The sequence below is a fragment of the Lonchura striata genome, chromosome 7, assembly GCF_046129695.1.
Source record: "Lonchura striata isolate bLonStr1 chromosome 7, bLonStr1.mat, whole genome shotgun sequence".
NCBI lineage: Eukaryota > Metazoa > Chordata > Aves > Passeriformes > Estrildidae > Lonchura > Lonchura striata.
This window is the reverse complement of record NC_134609.1, coordinates 14,186,451-14,206,188: the sequence shown is the minus strand read 5'-3', so window position 1 is coordinate 14,206,188 and position 19,738 is coordinate 14,186,451. Positions and strand designations below refer to the sequence as shown.

Here is a 19,738-nt window from a genome sequence, read left to right as displayed (position 1 = left end):
TTGGCACAGCTTAGAAGGGGAACAGAAAAGAAACACTGAGCAATACAGAAAGGGAGGTTCTCAGTCACCTTCTCTGTTGAACAGAGCAGCTAAACAACGCTCTCCCTTGTGAGAAATCTGAGGCTTTGTAAATCCAAGCTTTACAGATAAGTTTTACCTTAATTTTCTTGGCAGAACCTGAGTTCAGGATCCTGTTACTCTCACAGTAGTTATTTCTAGGTTAAGAAGCTCAGCCTCAGCCAACAACATATCTTACACTGGCTATTAGCACAGGTTCAACCACCTGAAGCAGACAACTGCTGCTTGGATCTCTCCCAAAGTGCCAGACTTAGTTCCTAAAAGAGCAGCATCCCAAGCATTTGATATCTGTGCAGTAATTCAGACTCAGAATCTCATCCAGTAATTTGAGTCCATGAAAAAGGCAGACACTTCCAGAGACCTCAGAAGAATAGCAATTTTTTTTTTTTTTTTTGCTTTGCAATTATGCCTTGGTACTTGTAGTCGGCTCTTGAGCCAGGATCTAAAAGAAAGTTTTACAAATTAATTTGTAAGAACCTTTCTCTGTGCCTTTTGAAACACAAAAGACCTGATGAATTGAGTACAAAGGGCTGTGTGCACTATTTGAGCCCATTATAGAGCACATAGCTCCTTTGTTCAATCACAATTTAGCATATGAATTTTCTGTTTAATTAAAATTTGGAGGGGGGGAAAAACCCTATTTTAGGAAGTTCTCCTGACAGGCTGTTTTCTTCTTTATAAGATAATAGCTTCAATGCAGAGAGGAGGAGGAAGTAAGCAACATCATTGTTCTGTTTTCAGCCAGAAAAGCTGAAGGTAGGATGTTTTGCTCAATTCTGAATTCAGTGGAACTGAGAGTCAAGAACTGTGGCAATATCTCACAGATAAACTTGTCCCCAACAGCAGGACCAGCTGATGATGGGAAGTGAGTCATGAGACCCTGCAGTTCTGCCTCCACAGCTCCTGTTTGAAATATAAGCTCCCTGTGGGCTGGGCAACAAGCTCCTTCTCACAGCTCCTGCTGAGCCCTTGTAGTTGAATGACAGTCTGCTTCAATTTGCCAGGACTATCTTGTGGCTGTGGCAGTCCTGAAACCTGGGCCATCTGAGGACAGGGCTCATCCTGAGGTCCTTCAGACATTGCCAGAGGCTTTCCCCAGAATACAGTGACACATCCATCTTAAAAAAGGTGGCAATACAAGATGCCCCTGCACAAGGTCCCCACTAAACCTGTCACTGCACAGCACACTAAACAGTGTTGCACTAATGAGAGCTGTTAGCAGTGGTCTGGTACAACTCACATTTCTACTGGCTTTAAGCCTACAGAGCCTATTTGAGGTTAAATATTGCAGAATAACAGTGATTAAGGTATTTGAAATATATTTACAATGGCCCTGTAATAGCAGCAATAGCCTGCACCAATTACAAGGAAAGAGAAGCCTCAGCAAACAGAAAAATGCTTGGAAAATAAGTATTTTGTGTGTGGTAAAAAAACTGACACTAATCTAATTTTCACAATATTTTTCAACACAAATGGTGTCAGCACCCACAACTGCAAATTCATTTCCTTGACAAAAACAAGAAGCATCGAACCTCATAAATGGGGTGCTAGTTTGCAAGGTGCAAGAACCTTGAGATGCAATTTTAAGAGTGTGAAAATAAATGACAAATATTTCTTAGCATCAACAGCCATGTTAGAATCATATAACCAGAAGTTTGTTCCCTAACACTCAGATCTAGGACTCCACCAACTGCTTCTCATTTTAGAATATTTCACACCTTCTCCTAGTTACACTGGTGTCAACTCTTATTGTAGTTATCCAGAGTTAAGCACTAGTAGCCTCTCTCCTCAACACCTGAACCTAAGGTAGCAAGGGAATCTGGAAGCAAACTACAACAGAACCAAACTGACTGTAACCAGGTAGAAACAACTACATTTCTTCTTCCCATTTCACACTGGCGATTATATTCTGCTTTCTTTACTTGATAGCCATATCTTTCTCCTGCAGACCATTGTGTGTTGGGAACAAGTTGCAATATGCCTATCTGGACACTAACGGCCAGACTTCTGGGGTCCCTGCTTTTTGGGGAAGGTTAGATAAACCATGTTGGGCCAGCCTGTTCAGAGGCAGAAACCTGATACATCACCTCGTGCCAAATGTCACCTCTTCCTGAGATACGGGTACAGGGGAGAAGGTGAAAGGGGACAGAAGTTCTAGCTCTGTGACATGATACATCATTACACTGGAGAAGAGCATCCCTAATTTTTCACATTAAGAATTGCTGGCAACAGCAGTGTCTGTCCAGCTCTCTGGATTATCCTAATAGTGGGAGAACAACTGGCTGTAACTTGATACCATGGCAGCCAGACTGGGAGCACTGGGCTGTTGAGCACTGCTGTAGAAGTGCACATCAGACTGGCTAGAGGTTCTTGGGCACCTGAGACCCCAGCACACTTGACTTGGGCATGTGATAGATTCCATTTTGGGAAGAGTTGCCACTCAGGTTGTTTCTCTGTATGTGTTCCATCCCCCAGCTTTCTGCTTCTTCTTTCCCCAGCTGGTCTAGGCTCTGGGGGTGCAGCTCTTCCTGACTGGTTTCTTCCTCCTGTCAACAAGAAGAAAGTGTGACCTGCAATGTCAGCAAGCTACCAAGAAGTCTAGCAACACTGTAGGGGAAAGGCAAGGATGTGTATGGTACTAAAATATCTTCCCACATTCTCTCAGAAATTAGAACAAGCCTGCCTATTAAAGATCACTGCTGCAATACACTGATGAATACACATTCAAACTTTAGACAAACAAGGAGAGATTCATCCCTTTTCATCCTTTATGAGCACATTCACAGAAATGCTGTGGCACAGCAAATATGCAAACAAACACTTGCATAAGATTTTGGGTATGTTCACTTGAGTAGGACCTCACAAAACACTCTTCCAGATGTGAAGGGATCACAAGACTACTCTGCAAAAGAGAGACTTTTTAACTCTGTTAGGTCAATTTCTTCTGTTTGGCTATTTCCATTATTGAAGCCACAAAACCATGGAGTAGTGACATGGCTCACACATGCCTTGCTGCCTTTGACTTTAAAACTGAAAATCCAAAATACAGTGCCTGACTCAAAATGGGCACTCTTTGGCAAAAGTCACAATTCTGGAGTGATATGCTGTAAGCACACAGCTGACCAATCTTCCATCACACGTGTGATAAATAATCCACAGGCAAGATGTTAAGATCACAGTCCACAACAGCCATGAGCTGCTCTTGCTGGAAAGGACAGTTCGATCATTTTAATGTCTGAGGATGAACAGTTAGAAAGCAACTGAAGACAGGCAAATTTTATCCACTGCCACAGGGCTGAGGTTGGCCTCAAAGGAGCCAGAAGGTGTGTTTAAAGGTATTAGGGTTAACTGTGGGGACATGAAAACAAGAGGCTTTATGTCATTTTGCTTAAACAGAAAAGGATTGATCATACACCGTGCACAAGCCTTTTTATCTTAAGTCAATAAAGAGTGGAAAAGCAAAGATGATACCAGGCTCTTTCTCCCAGCAGAGCTAGTCACCTGTTCTGAAGCTGGTTCAAACACATGGTGGAGTGCAACCAACCTTAAGAACATCACCCAGTGGTTTGCCCAACAGATCCTTCCTCTTCAGCTCTTTTCTTTCTGGTACATCGAGCTTGTTCACCACTGCATCAATCTTGGAGCCAATACTGTTTATGGACTGTTCCAGCTGCAGCACACGATGCAGGAGGCTGAGGGAAACATGGAGAGCATTTGTAAGCTTTTTCTTGTGATGAGTAAAGGGATTTGCTGCAGACATTCCAGAAACCTCAAATAGAAGTGAATGCTCCCAGATCACTGATTATGTCACCAGCTAGTGACATAACTCCCTGCTACACTGTGTTTTCATCTGTAATCAGTGGTTTTGCTTAGGATGGATCCCAGCCTAGACACAGCATAATTCCATTATTAAATATTGCACCTGCCTCTCCTTTGATATGGTTCTATGTGGTTTGCTCAGTGTTTCTCTGTAGCAGAATCAAGATATACTGATTCACTCTGCTGTGTTTATCCTGTGCTCCTCCTATGGAGGAAATGGCCAAGTGTTATTCTTGGACCTGAAGGATAAAGGCCAACTAGGCTATAAATCAAGGATATTTATTGCTACAAGACCTTCTGTAAAGGTATCAACTTTCCTTGGCCCAGTTTGGGCCACTTTCTGACCTGAAACATGACAGCATATTGCTTGTGGCTAGATGATAGATGCAGAGGTTATTCAAGAGGCAGAAAGCAAAATTTCTTAACTCAGTCTTTTACAGGAACAAGTAAACAACATTATTAGAACAGTCCCAGTTATCTCCTGACCTGCTTATTTACACATGTGCAAGATAAAAGGGATGAGACCTTACTGAAACTGCTCAGCACCACTGTAAAGAGTGAAGGGGAAGGAAGCAGCAGGAAATGGGACCCCTCATTCACAGGGTGTTTAAACTACTGAGGGCACAAACATACACTTGGAACTCTTCTTTGGAGACCCAGGTGGCCTTATTGGTGTGGTTATTCCTTGCTTCCATGTAGGTCAGATTCTCATCCAGATTGTTATCACCATAGGATTTCCCTAGATTTTCAATCTCTGTATTCAGAGCAACCTGGAAAACAAATAAACTGCTGCAAATATGGATAATAACTCTGTGGTTGGCTTTACTGTCAATGACACAGAGCTTCACAGGCAACAATACACTCAGCTGCATGCAGGTAGAGTTGGAACTATATTTTATTACCTGCTTAGTTTATACCATAAAACCAAAGATTCACTTTGGAGTATATCTACCAGACAGAAGATTTTTTTTTTCTTGCCCCATTTTTTTACCCTTTTTGCCTCTAGGTCACTCTTCATCTGCTGTTGCTCCTCTTCATCAAGGATGTGGTTGCCATCTTTGTCAAATCTGGAGAAAGCTGCTGTGATCTCATGGTCTGCATGGCCCAGTCTGCAAAAGAATAGAAAGAGAAAGCTCAAAGCATAGAATCATACTGTTAAGCTGTAACAGAGTGGGAATTTTGAAATCAGTGTAGTGTTTCCTCCTGTCAGTAATAAACCTAAAGATCCCAAATGGGCAAGAGATAGTTACACAAACCTATTTAGAACAGGAAATTAAAATTTTGAGGAAAAATAAAATTTTTAAATCTTAAATTGCCCAGATCAAAGCAAATTGCTCTCCTTGTCTTGAAAAGCAGAAAATTTAAATTACCTGTATTACTAAGAGAAAGGACTAAGAAGACATCCCTCAAACTGACTCACTTACTCCTTCAAGCTGTTCTTGAAGTCTTCAAAGTCTAGTTGCTTTGTTCCATTCTGCAGGGCTTTCTGCACATCAGAAATCCGCTCCTTCTTCAGCTTCAGCCTCATGAGTGTCCGGTTGTAGCTCTGTTACCAAAGATACAGACACTGAATCATGCACACAGAACAGTGAAAAGTAGAGCAGAGTGGGCAATATGATACAAGTGAGCATATGCTAAGTAATAGCAGGAGTTTTCAAGCTTTCCACAAGCAAAAAATAAAGCAGTGCTGTATGAACCTCATCTCTAAACTAGAATCACACCTTCAGAGTGACACTAACATGCTAACCCTCTGCTTTTCTCGCCCCAGTTCTTCCTTTATCTGATTTCCCAACACATCAGCTGTTTGAGATAATGTCTCAAATACTATTCCTTTTAGAATATTGGTCCCACAGCAGAACTGTGACCTTGCAGGAACTTTTCTGGAATTTGCCCATGGGAAAGACGGATTTAACCTTCTAAAATTGTGCCACAGTAACAGGCTCAACTTAGTACAACAGGACTTGCCATGTTATCAATCAAAGTACATTTTATGAAGGACTGAAAGAGCTTTGCCTAGAGACTATACTGGGAAGAAAGTCTCTCAGAGACACTACATCAAGAAACAGGATTCCCCCAAAACCTGCTTTGTCATCTTCACATTGCCAAAGGGTCTGTGACCTCAATTTATCTCAGAAAGGAAATTTGACTCTTGTGCACACAAAGAAGGGGGATCTGGAGTTGGCAACTACTGTTTCTCTCTAGTAAATTCTACTTGGGTCAGGGACTTTTAAAAAAATCCTTCATGATTTGGCTAGAAAGTAGCACAGCTTTCACTATGCATCACCTGCTTCAAGATGTCAGAGAGTTGCAGCTCATCCTTCTGGCTCGACAGCTCCTCCTTGACTTCTGAGTAGGTGTCATTGATGATGGCCAGAAACATGTTCTAGGAAAAGGGGAAGAAGTGAGATAAATATGCATGAGGCATCTTGCCTGCTCCAGCACCTGAAGCACCAAGAAACAGGCACAGATGTGCAATACTTAGTTAAACAAGGAGTTGTTTCCCTATGGGGTATCTCTTGGGCAAATTAAAGAGGGTCAAGAAAAGGCCTATTTCAGCCACACCATGTTTTCTAAAGTTTTTGCAATTAAAGCAGTAGCTGAAAGTACATTTGTTCCCACCTCAAATACTACCTTTGGTAGCTTCTCTTGCAAACTCTTAGGTTACATATGGACTCCTGACAGTGGGTGTTTATTATGAGCATCCCTCTGCATCCATTGCCTAGGAAGCCAGTCAGTTTCAGTCTTCACTTTAACAGATGTTGGCCCTTAATCACCCTATGATCAAATCCCCAGTTGTAGTAACACACTCTCTGCCTACTGTGGCCTATTTGCACTGCAAAGCTATTGTAACAGAAATTCCTTTCCTGAGTATTTGCATGTAGCCCAGGGATTGTCAGGAGGGGTCTCTCAAACACTGCTTTCATTACAGGGACAAGGAGGATGTTGTTGCTTACCAGAAGCACAAAGAAAACAAAGAACACGTAGGTGACAAAGTAAATAGGCCCAAGGACTCTATTGGCATTGTCAATGGAATTGTAGTCAAAATCACCGAGAATGATCCGAAACTGGGTGAAACTGGGGGAAAGAAAGAGCACAGGGTCACACAAAGGCACACACAAACAGTCCTGAGGTGAACCTGAACATTCCTGCAGCCCAGATGGGCACAGGCACAAACCAGAGCAGGGTCTAGGTCTCTCCAGAGTGACAAGTTGAATGCATCTGTAGTATTTCAGGGGTGAAGCAAGCTGATCTGGTTAGAGCAAGAGGAAAATAGAACATGGTTTCCACACAAATTCAGATTGTCCAAAGTGTGTTTTGGTATAAATAGGAGTCAAAAACAAAACAACCAGAATTTTCCCTGATTAAAGCTATTTGACTCAACAAAGCCATCTCTTTTTGTGAGACTCTGGAGAGGTGTTAGAACTGGACAGTGCTCTTCAACCTTTTGTAGTTCATAGCCCCTATAATGATGGAAGTTGAAGTGTATTGATCCTAATCCTCCTTATCTCTGTTTTCTCTTGTAGACCCTTCAGAGGCTAGACCTGGATGCCCAGAGGTCTGTGGGACACAAGCTGAAAACCATTGCTGTGGCAGATACTTCCATTAACATCACACATTACTTGAACAGGCCCATGGACTCCAGGACTGTCTGAGATGGGATTTTAACTCACTTCCCCAGCATTCCCTTCTGTGTGTGCTCATCCACACACTGGTCATCCTCCATCTCAGATATATTGATCAGTATCTGTGGGACTTCTATGGAAATATATATCCTTACCAATATCCACCATATATCTTGTCCTCACTGATAAAACACCAGACAAACAGAAATCTGCCTGTAGCCCTCAGTTTTCTTACTGTGTTCCTTTATCCTTAAAGATGTCGCAACGAGAAGGCTGTGAGCAACTTATCAACCATTGTGACTTTATTAAAATGAGATACAACAGGTGTCTGATTGTCATTGAGATTTGCAACTGGGGGGAAGGGTAGAAAGCAGTTTAAATTATTTTGATAAATCATGGAAACATGGTACCAACTTACACACTTACATGCATTTAACAAAGGTACTGAAGTTTTCCACTTGGGTCCCAAAAAGAAGGTAACCCAGCTGGGCATAGGCAAAGAAGACAATGAAGAACATAATGGCAAAGCCCAGGATGTCCTTGGCACAACGTGCCAGCGTGGAGGAGAGCTGGGTCATTGTTTTGTTAAAGCTAATGTACTTGAATATCTGCAGGATGGAAGAATGGGAACAAAGTTAGGCCAAACCATCAGCTAGATCAGGCTCTCTCATGCATGCACATGCTTACTAAGACAAGAGGTTCTCTACACGACCAAAGTACTGAAGAGAAAGGTGGGTAGGGAGTGGTGGCTTAGTCTTGAGGACATTTATCCCAGGTGTACCACCATCCTTCTCTGGGCTCATAAACATATGACTTTGATTCCTTTGTCAGAGGAAAATATAAACAGGGACTGCTAGAAGGTCCAATCTCTTAAGGCTGATGAGGAGCCCCTTGGTGGCTTTCTGCCACACCAAGATGCTTTAGTTGAAATGCAAAGTCCATGTCAGCAGATGAGTAATTTCCAGCTCTTGAGTGACCAGCATGAAAAAAATACATGGTTTGCAAGATTATCCTCAAGAATACCAAAATAGTATAGGATGGACAAAGTTACATGGTACTCAGCATTTTCTAAAACCACTTTTACACCACAGTGTCTGAGCTCATATCCCTGACTGTTATCTCTAAATAACTGACCTCAGAATGCAGGGTGAAAAGTTGCCCAGATTTACTGCAGAACAGAGCATGTGACTTTGAGGAAAATTCTGTTCTATAGCTATTACACTCATTTACTCAGAGGGATGGAAGAGAAAACCCTTAAGCTATCTAGAAGGAGAGGCCTGACTGGAAACCTGGCACCTCCCAGACCCCCTACAGTACCTTGATCCAGGCAAAAAATAAGTTGACTGCATTCATATTGTTGTACTGTGTCTGCCAGAATGCCAGGAATTCAAAGTCTGCGTAGGTGTTGGGGTGTTCCAGCAACTCTCCCAGCAGCCTGTTCACCTCAGTGGTGCGAAAGATGTGAAACCCAATGGCAACAATGGAGAGCTGCAAAGAGGAAGAGGAATAGTCTGCAGTGGTCACTGTTCCTATGCTTTCCATGGAAATTAAAATGTCACAGAACTCATTGCAGTCCTAATTCAGAGCTACAGTCTAGTGGTGGGCTATGAAAGTATGGTCTTGATGTGCTGAATGATAGAGACTTCACAGTTTCTTGGACATCTCTAAGAAAGCACTTTCTTCTAGCAGTTCTTCCAGACACAAGAGCTGTTCATTTAAGTATTAGAGCAAAACACGTGTCAGTTCTTGTCTATCTAGACTAATTTCTACATTCCTTCATTTATTTTGGCTCTTACACATCTCTGATATTCCAGCCCCCCAAAAAAGTACGCAAGGATCCTCACCAGAATGACAACCACATCCAGAATGTTCCAGATGCTGGCGAAGTACTGAAACTTGTGGATACGGAGCTCCAAAGCCTCTTCCACCACATAGTAGAAGATGAAGACACAGAATACAATTTCACAGGCCACAATGAAGAAGTCCCATGCGCTGACATAGCGTATAAGCTTCACTGTCCGGATTTGCCAGGAGGGAACAGCACCACCAGTGGCTGGAAACTCAACCACTAACCTTGAAGGAGACAAGGAAACAATTTCAAACTAGAGGATGGAAGCCCAGAGATTTTTTTGAGAGGCATTGAACTTGAGCATGAGCTATCCACTGGACCATGTGTGGAAGCATTGTGTATGTTTTTATGGAGCCATACCTCTGCTGCTTCACTGCCTGTGATAGGAAAGGGTGAAAAGTCACAAGAAGTATGACTGGTTATTTCAGGAAGACCAAGACTTCTCACTAAACCATACAATTTCTACTGACATCACTCAGTAGTGGGGGGGGGGGGGGGGGGGTTGGTCACCATCCCACTGGTGGATCATAATAAAATACTTGCATTTTAAGAAATAAATTGAGGCATTGAGGAAGATGCAAGAGGCTGAAGAATTTTCATCAGGACTCAGCTTACCTCAGAACACAGAACAGATTGATATTTGCATTATACACAGAGAAATCAATAAAGACAACTCGTGTTCCCCGATCCAGCCACAGTTTCTCCTTCAAGACCTGCAGGGCTTCAGCACTCTCTTCTCTGGTCATCTTGAAGTCTATGTAGTATCCTCCCCCACTGTAACTGGTTAGTCTTCCCCAGTGAGATGAACCACCTAGCTCCTCCTCAGAATGGTACCTCCACCTGCAACAGACAAGGCACAAAGAAAGGCTTCACCTGCCCAGGCTTGAATATGGCCTCGTGTCCTGGAAAAATTAAATCTTCAAGGGGCAGAGCAGTTCTCAATTGAAGATCCTATACATTGGTAACCATTATGGTTGGTTTTCTGATTTAGTGCTTCCCAGCAGTGACACAACATTATCTGCAATACTATGGAGGGGAAATGCTGAGGTCTGTTGGCTATATCACTCTTGTTTTCATGGGGGTTATTCTCAGGATCTACTCTCTTACTTTCTACCACATCACACACAACCATCTGCTTAGAATGCTCTTGTACTTGTGCAGTGAGCAGAGATATTAAACTGCAGCTACCTCACATTACTATAGAGAAACAGGTTATCAAGATGAAAGGGATGCACTCCCTTTTCTCTGGCTCCTGAAATCCCAGAAGAAAGCAAATAGCAACTTGCCAGCTAAATGCCAGCTTGCCATTTGATGGATCTGGCTGTGAAGGTCTTTATTTATCCTCACTCTCTTAAAAATAGGCAACAATTTCTTCCTGTATCACCACTGGATTTTTTTCATGGCTTTGCTAACATGAAAACTCATTCTGTTGTACCACTCATTCCATAGTGCTTCCCCACAAAGAGACACTAGACCTTATTGATAGACAAAAAGGACTTTCTGCCTCTGACTGCAAGGGGAATTCCAGTCTTAAGTGAGAAACTCACCCCCAGCATCCTGCAGCTCAGCAGTTCTTATTTGAACTAGAAGAGACTAATTTGGATTAGATGTACTTACGCCGTTCCATTGATGAGCCCAAAGGAGACCCTTTCCTCCTTGTCTTCAGAGTATACATCATAGCAGCCCGAGATTTCCTCCTTGAAGTCATCATGGACCACACAGGAGTTGTTCTTCACCTTCAGCTGTCTCATGCGTGGGACACCCAGCAGCAGGTTCTCGTAGTAGATGTATGACTGGGTGCTGTGTGCTGCCAGGGACTCGTTGTTGTACCACTTTGTCCAGTAAAGGTTATCCAGCAGGGGACCTTGTGCATACTGCAGAGGAGGCAGAGGAGAGCAACTGTCTTGTAGCTCACACATGAGAGAATTTTCTTAGTCTGGGACTGGGGTAGTGAGACCTGATCCATCCCTCTTGAGTCACCAAGATGGAAAATAGTAAAAGTTTGTGTTGCAATGTATGCTAAGGAGATGAAAAACCAGGGCTGGTGGTAGAAGAGGGATGCTGGGCAGCAGGATCATCATTGCTTTTTCACAGGCCTGTAATGTGTCTGTGGCACCTTCTGTGCATAATGATGAGACAAAAGCCCTACAAGTCTCATTGTGTCTCCTACTTCAGCCAGTATAAGTCCCAAGGAATTGCCTTGGCACAAGTTGCGAATGATGAAAAGCGTGTGTGCCAGTGTCCTGGAAACAGTGGTGGAGAAACAGTAGTGCCATTGTTTACTGGAGTGTTTTAATATGACAGGAAAAGGCAACTCTAATTGACAAATAACTTCTGGCTGTCAGAGATAAGTGGTTGCAATAACTCAATGTTCTTCACTGAGGCTCTTATTATTCTTTCACCCATTCTTTTACAGAAATATGTTAGACCCCAGGTGTTTGTCCCCTTTATTCTCTTTGATAAAAGTCACTGCAAATTTTAATCCATCTTCTTCCTAAAGAATCTATAGATTAGACAAGCCCAGTCATTAATTACAGGCAGGTTAATTTTGATGTTCTTAAAGTGTCATGAAGATGGACATAGGCTATTACTAAGGCACCAGCTTGAAGACATTGAACTCTAGGATTCAAAGGCACTTTTGTCACAAGAAAACCTGAAGTAAATTCCTTGGCTTCTCTAGGCCAGTACTTCTTACCTGTGCAATGACCTGATGCTTGTATCATCAAAATTATTTTGTTATGTCCCACCTGTTTTACTGGGAAATGGATTCTTCTGGGCACACACAAAAGTTAGCCTAGCCAGTATTCTGGACATAGTGCTCAGGGATAAACTATACTTTAAATCAGTAATATTTTGCATGCAAATGTTATTGTGACTATTGCTAGTAGCTGGCAAAACCTTGTGGCAGCAAAATATCTTGCTGAAATCACTAGATTTCAGGGAACTGAATATCCCAGTCTAGCTGAGTTTCAGGGTTCCCCATGGCAGGCCAGATTTGTACTCACCACCCAGAAGTCAGCCATGCTGCCAATGGACTGGAAGGAGATACGGCCATCTGTAGAGGTCTGCAGGAAGAGCTCAGACATCACTTTGGTGTAGTAATAGGCATTGGAACTTGTCATTCCATATGTCACTAAGAGAACAAGAGGAGGGTCCTTTCTTATACCTGAATATTGGAGCCTGATATAACCGTATTTAGATATTCACTTTCTATGTACTTTATATTTTCACAGGTAAGCTGAACAAGGCACAGGAGAATAAAACTTAGGGCTTTCTGCTTTCTTAGGGATTTACAGACTTATCTACCATGTGTTGGAGAGTTTAAACAGTCAGACTGACTGGCTATAAGAGTTAAGTAGTAAGAGAAGACCATTGAAGGATACAACTGAACATTCTGGATAACAACTTTTGATCCCAGACAGAATTTCTGAGGGAAATTTTATTTCTCAGAACAAAGTCCATGACCTATATTTTGAATTTCTGATGTGAAGTCATGAAGACCACCCTATTTTCCCAAGTGAAAAGCTCCTGCTAAGTTTTCATTTACCAAGAAACCCAAGGAGGAGCAGGCTCTGACTTCCACAAACACATTGTTTCAACTCTCCAGTGCCCCTTCCTTCAGAAAAACTTCCATCATGGTGATCACTAAGAACATGTCTGACTCTTGAAAGGACACCAGGAAAATAAAGCGCCTGACACTCAAGACACAACCCCCCACACCTCCTGGATGAGTCAGTGTGTGACAACACGTACATCTGTGTGCGTGTCTTGGTTCTTTAGGAAGAGTGACTGGAGCACTCTCTCCCTGGGCCAGCATGATAGCAACTTAGGGTGGTATTGTCTGTCCATCTCTCCTGCCATAAGGTCCATGAAATATAACCCTCTTCAATGTCCCATGCCACAGGTGCTCACATGTGATAACAAATGAACCTTTGCAAAACCAAACAGCCATTGTCTTACTGACACAAAGTCCATATTAGCATTAGCATTCAGTACAGGGACACATTATATTCACTCAAGAACAACAGGGTGAGCTGCCATCTGCTTTATCACCTCAGCCACCCATCCAGTCTCAGAGGGGAAAATCTCCCTGAATTGTGTGTTTGCTACCAGGAAGTTTCTAGAGCTTCTCTCCAGGTGTTGAGCATTTGCTGTGAAACTGAGAAAAGACCTTGGGCAGATTCTCCTAGGGCTGTGGAGTCAATAGCTAGAACTGATAATGCCAATCAGAAAATACTGCTGAAGTTTAACCAACATCAGTTAACATTGGCCAGTAATTTTACTTCTCTGTCCAGCATCAATTCTGTAGGTTATTGACAACTTCTTGCTGCTGTGAGCACCCATACAATAAATGTAACATTTACAGCAGAGCAAGGAAGACAAGTAATAAAATCTCACATTATTCCCCTCACACTGCACACAGAAATGGTGCCTATGAGATGTGACAGCTACTCACAGAGACAGATGTCCACCAAGAACATAACATAGACCAGCAGCTCTCGCAGGGTGGTCTTCACGTAAAGCTCCCTGTTCTCAGCCGTGTTCTCAGTCAGCGTAGTGCCCCACAGACCTGTTTGGTATAAAGAAGGGACTGCAGAGTTTTTGTGGCCATTCTCAAGGGCCATGTAAGGAGCTGTAGGCCTGTTGCAAAAAAGCGCTGTTAGGAGTTGAAGTTTTGTGACTTTTCAAGACCAAGCCACTCTTCATTTCAAAACTTGACCTATAAAAATTTGCTAAATACCCCTAAGAAGAACCATTCCAGCATGAATAAAAGATTTGTAGCTAACCAACACTGAAATATATTGGCTTTTTTCTTGCTAAATCACTATTTAGTTTTATATTTCTTCTGTTTTCTGTTCATTATAGCCTGATCTTTTCCTGACTGTTTTCCAGCTTAATCTTTGCAGAAGTTCAGTCTTTGTCCCAAATGCTCTTGAAACTGTAATATTTCATCTCAGTCAGCCATGTGCCAACAGCTGAGCTTCTGAGAGGTCTTTCATTGCAGAACTGCATCTCGTGTTAGCTTTACAACTATTACTCCTTTTAGTGTATAAGGAACCAATAGGCCCCAAATATTTGTCTCTTGCTCACCTAAAAACTCTTGCAGTTTTCTTCTTAGTCATAAAACTCAATCAAATAACCCAACTCAGTATTTTCAGCATTACATTTAGAGCCAAATTATCTTCAGAACATCTAACAATGGAGTTTAGCTGAATCCAATACACCAGTTGCACCAGCTAAAGATCCTATTTCTTCACACAACTCATTAAATGTCACCAGGATTGTCAATCAATAAGAGAGAAATACTTCCTTTAAAAGGAGCCTTGATATTTTGTGTTTGATGAACCACCTAATACCATTAGCGTGTTTGTTTGTTCTTTTTGTAATGGCTTTTTGTTGTGATTTCTGGAATGCTCCTGAAGTTGAAAGGCACAAGAACTTTCAATTGAAAGCCTAGTGATGAAAGCCTTGTCAATAATTGCCATAGTCTTGCTGCTTTCTGCAGCTCCTAGAGAGCTCAGCCCTGATTCCTATCCCCACTAGGATGCAACAACCATCTTCCTGCAGACCTGGATCAAAGCTGATCAAAGGCCCCACATCTGAAGTCATCTCTGGCAGATGACAAACTTCTTTTTTGTCTGGAGCAAGCAGAATTGTTCCAATGGTCTGCATTTATCCTGTCATTTTGCTAGCTCTTTGGCATCTCAAGAGATTTGAGAGTTTTTTGCACCATTAACTACCATAGGGACTCACAGCATCTGCTGTCACATCTGGGCAGACAAACCAGTAGCCTGTTCTGGACAGTCCAGACCAGCAACAGAAATGACAGCCTGGAGATGATCTGGATGAACTCCTTTAGAGGAGAAAGTACCACATGATCTACAGGAATCTTCACAATGGAGAAAAACATGGGCAAATATTTTTCCCATCTCTTCAGGTCACTTTTAAATTACAGCCTTCATCCTTAGATATGATTACACCACAGTAACAGGTTTCTTTGGATTTTTTTTCCCCATGAGCAGGGAACCCCTACTTATCCATATGTTTGGAGCAAATGCACAGACCTTCTTTACTTTGAGAGCAGAAGTGCACTCAGGAACACCTAAATGCAAGGAGGAGACTCAAAATATCCTTGAGAACTGGGTTCAGAGATTTGCCTAAAATGATACCTGGAGGATCATGAGGCTGGTCCAGTCCTTTCAGAGGGCATGCAATAGTTGCAATACTGTATCAGCTGAGGTTTATTTTCAGCTATGTCTTTAGGAAACATTCCAGGGAAATCTATCACCTCATACATGAAGCATGTCCCCATCTGTGTCTCCTATGGCACCACCTACCCCCTTGGGCATGCAGCTATTTTGGATATGACATTTGGAGTAGAAGGACTCAAGGCTAGAAGTTATCCAGTCTTCCTTATGGCACCTTGAATGACCATCCAGCACTCACATGGCTGAGCAAAGAAAAAACAACAGAATCCAGAAAACAGGCTGTGAATGCAATTCATGAATAAGTCCCACCTTCCTGATAATAACAAGTGACTGATAAGAATTACTGGCAACACCTGCATTATCTTCTGAGTGTGTTTTTATACCAGACTCGTGACCCAGGTGAGTGACTAGCTCACAGTCTCAGGTACAGCTGGAGACCCTCTTCCAAAGGCAATGGGAAGCTGGGTATTCCTCATCAACCACCATACACCCAGATACCCAGCAAAGTGTGCCCATGGGCTGGCCATGAAACAGCAGAGGAGGCAGGCAGGACCCAGAGCTGCTTGGACACTCTTAGAGAGGAACATTCTGAGCAGTGGCACTAGGAGCAGCAGCTACTCACTACTAACCCAGCACAGTAACTGATGAGGACAAGAAAAAAGCTTAATAATCCAATTATTACCACTAGCTATGGACACGCAATCCCCAAAAAAATGGTTTTCAAGCAAAAAACCCAACCTCTCAAACTCTCATTGTCTGACTTATATGTACTACTTCTATTTTCCATGTGAGACGCCAAGATGATTAAATGGAAAGGGAAGGGGGAAAGCCAGCAATGGAGAGGCAATGAAAAATGATGAGTGCCTAGTAAAGATGCAAAGGAAGGAGGAAAATTCTTCAAGGAAAATGTCCCCACTTCTGTGAGGCTCAAAGAGGCCTTTGGACTCCCAGCTTTGGTATTTCCTACAGCCCTATTTATCACCCTTAGTGTCAGGACAAACTGCTGCAACAGTCAGAAGTAGAAAATGATGCAGTATCCTGATGGTTATCATCATTTGCATGCTCCAAATTCAACTCAGGCATCTCATAAACAGAAATTTGATGTTAAAATATGGATATGTCTTTCCATTTCAAGCCTCAAACAATGCTTAGAAAAAGCATTTCAGAATAAACCAGGTAAATTATACACTGCCTACGAGTAATCTGTAATTAGCTACCAAACCCACTCAGCACTGTTCCTTGGCCAGGAGAAATCTCTAAAGTCTCTGCTCTGAATTCTATGTGAATTAGTAGTGTTAGACTGTAATGGCAATGACAAAAGTATTGCTCACAGGGGGGCTGTGCAGTTCAGGACCAAGCTATACTGTTATTCACTCACTTGTACTGTTAGAGGGTATGGCTCTGAGAAAGGTTCTTGTCTTCCAAGTGAGGAAAAAAAGACACATTGTCAAGATTTTTTTTTCTTTGCTTTATCTTTCCTGTTTTTAAAATATTGGGATTTTGTGCCTTCTATAAGAAACTGTTCAAATAATGCCCTTACCCAGGACTGTATTCTGACAGGAGACTTATCTTGCCCCCGGGTTTTGTTTGCCTCTGAATAAGCCTACATAATATTTCATTCCCCTTTGTCTTTTAAACTGGGAAAGAGCACCTCTTTCAGCTATCTTCAAGCAAAGCAGTATTTGATACATTGCTGTAATCCCCTACATTTCAGTCCTGACAGTGCTAGATTTTTTCTGGTAGATAGGTCTATCAGTTCTTATGTTACTGTAGCACAGGGGCCAGTACCATTCTATCTAGAAAATGCACACAAAGACAGAATAATCTCACCACCACAGTGATGACTTCTGGAGATTCAGAGCACCTGAGCTCTGCCAACAGATTCACTGCATGACCTTGAGCACAGCACTAAGTCTCTTACCTTGTACTAAAGGTAACAGGACAGACCATGAAGCTGTAGCAAGGCACACAGACCATGGACGCTCCTTTCAGGTCAGCCAAAGATGATCTCTGGTGTAGTGCTACTGCATGTTGAACAGATCCCTGGGCTACATAGAAACCTCATAGAAACCTCTGCCTTCTGCATCCCTTCTCTTCCTCCCCTCACCATTGCTCTGAGGGCTAATAAGTCCCTTCTAATGGGATATTGGAGATTTACCTCGGATGCCTCTGAAGATGTAGAAGCAGCACTTGAGGAAAGGACTTGTCTTCCCATTCACAGCTTTGCTCTGTTCTTCCTGGTAGGGCAGTGAATCCCCAACCTCTTCAAAATTCTCGTAGGGATTCTCCAGGACAGACTTGGGGTTGTAGATGGTTTGAATTTTCAAGGAGGTAGAGGGAGAGCCATTGTAAACAGGATTATCCCAAGCTTTCTTCCCCACTGTCTCCAGTTCATGCACCTCTGATACTTTAAAGCGGCTCTCAGCTCTGTTGTTTAGGTGAGACAAATTCATGACTACTCCCTGCCAGCAGAAGTACTTTTTAGCTGGAATTGTGACGATTCCCTGCCCAGGCTGGAATTAAAAGTTAGCAGAGAGATAATGAGTGCCAAACAGCTTGTCTGCCTCAGCAGCCAGGAGAGGGCACACCAGCAGCTCCCTACAGAGTCAGCATCCTCTCTTTCTTTTATACCGGCTCAGCTGGTGACACGGACCAGAGGGGTGGCACTGCCCCTCATTAGAACCACCGTCAGCCCTATTATCCCAGTCTCCCTGGGAACACCGACAAGCCCAGGAGTGCTTCTCTGCTCCGTACGGGCAAGAGCAGACCTCGGTGCCGCGGTGAGAGGAGGAGGCTGCCCGGGGCGGGGGGAGCGGGGCCGGGCGGCAGCCGCAGCTCGGGGCCGGCGGCTCCCGAGGCGGGCAGGTGCACAGCATCCTCCTCCTTGCCGATTGTAAAGGCAGGGGTGAAACGCGAGAGTAAATGTAGTGATCGTTTTGGAAACCAGGGGAGTGGAATTTCCTGATTTCGAGGTATTTCCAAAAGCCCTGCAGAAGCCTGTTTAAAAGGAAAAAAAATAAAAAAAACAAACAAATGAACAAAAAAAAACCCCAAAAACAAACACAAACCAACAGAAAACACAGCCACCAAAAAAAAAAAAAAAAAAGGCAAAAAACCCCCCAAAACCACTCCAAAACAAACAAACAAATAAACAATCCCCCAACCAAACCCTAACAAACAAACAAACAATCCCCCAACCAAACCCTAACAAACAAAAACCCCATCAAAATAACAAGCAGGCAAAACTGGCAGTAGCAGTGGCTGGGAGTTGCCTGCATCCACTTTGCCACTGGCCAACTGCAAGTAGTCATCCCGGGCACCGCAGGTCCTGCAGGTCTGTGACTGTGCCCTGAGGGATCCCAGAGCTTAACCCCAGGACAGCACACTTGTCTTGGTGATGAGACTATAAAAGAATGTGTAGCCTGAGCCTGGTCCTTCCTCAGGTCTGAATACATAATTCAGAAGAGGTGCCTCTCCATGGGTACTGAGGGTTGCTATTTTTCTGACATTACCCAAGGAAGCAACATGACTTTCACACCTGTAGGCCCAAATAAGGATGTTTTCTTTGGACTCTGATGTCCATACAGGTGATGTTGCCAAGCCAGCTAGGATATGAGAGATGTCCCCTAGATGTCACCTAAGATGGTGGCACTAAGCAGCTTCTTGAACAACAGTGAGACAAGACCTAACTTGGCACAGGGCACTAAGAGAGCAGCCTTAGTGGCAGGAAAGTCACTGGAGGTTTGGGTTGGATCCTTTGACTGAATTTAGTATTATTAGGGCCTGTTGTATTTTATTACTCCCTAGCCAGATGAAAACAGTGGCATGGAATCAGCAGGTTCAACGATGGGAAGCATTTGCAGAGCTCCCAAGCAGCAGCAATGCCAGAGCCACCCAGCTGCACTCCTGGGACCCCTGGTACAGCAGATACCCCTGCCCATGCACAAGTACCACGACTTATGTGCAGAGCTGCTGCTTTGGGGAACATGGGGTTTTTTTCACAGTGCAGCTCTTGCTGCCTATGGCACAGCACATCCTACCTCATCCTTCAGGAGCCAGGTACAGTGCAGAGCTGCCTTCTCAGTGTCTGGGGCACAGAGCAGGTGGTGGCAGGGGTGGCATTATCCTGTATTGAAAGACCAAGTCACCCACGTAGCCTG

The 19,738-nt window shown here is 43.2% G+C and overlaps 1 protein-coding gene across 1 annotated transcript; it reads right to left on the bottom strand.

Annotated features, from left to right (window-relative positions):
• Positions 1-2,438: 2,438 nt before the first annotated feature.
• On the bottom strand, positions 2,439-18,031 carry PKD2L1 (polycystin 2 like 1, transient receptor potential cation channel). Its single transcript, XM_031505136.2, has 15 exons — positions 17,737-18,031; positions 13,826-13,939; positions 12,375-12,502; positions 10,987-11,243; positions 9,985-10,209; positions 9,365-9,593; positions 8,838-9,008; positions 7,947-8,128; positions 6,852-6,972; positions 6,182-6,280; positions 5,322-5,443; positions 4,889-5,006; positions 4,531-4,667; positions 3,623-3,770; positions 2,439-2,624 (listed from the first exon to the last, which is right to left on the bottom strand). The coding sequence occupies exons 1-15, from the start codon at positions 18,029-18,031 to the stop codon at positions 2,439-2,441; spliced, it is 2,532 nt and encodes an 843-aa protein (XP_031360996.2).
• Between the last annotated feature and the right edge of the window lie 1,707 nt (positions 18,032-19,738).

Excerpts from the sequence above, each read along its gene's own strand:
- PKD2L1 (XM_031505136.2), bottom strand. The coding sequence starts at position 18,031 with ATGAATTTGTCTCACCTAAACAACAGAGCTGAGAGCCGCTTTAAAGTA. Across the intron at positions 12,503-13,825 it reads CTTGGTGGACATCTGTCTCT|TGACATATGGAATGACAAGT; the intron begins GTGAGTAGCTGT and ends TTGTTCTCTTAG. Across the intron at positions 9,009-9,364 it reads TGGATGTGGTTGTCATTCTG|CTCTCCATTGTTGCCATTGG; the intron begins GTGAGGATCCTT and ends TCCTCTTTGCAG.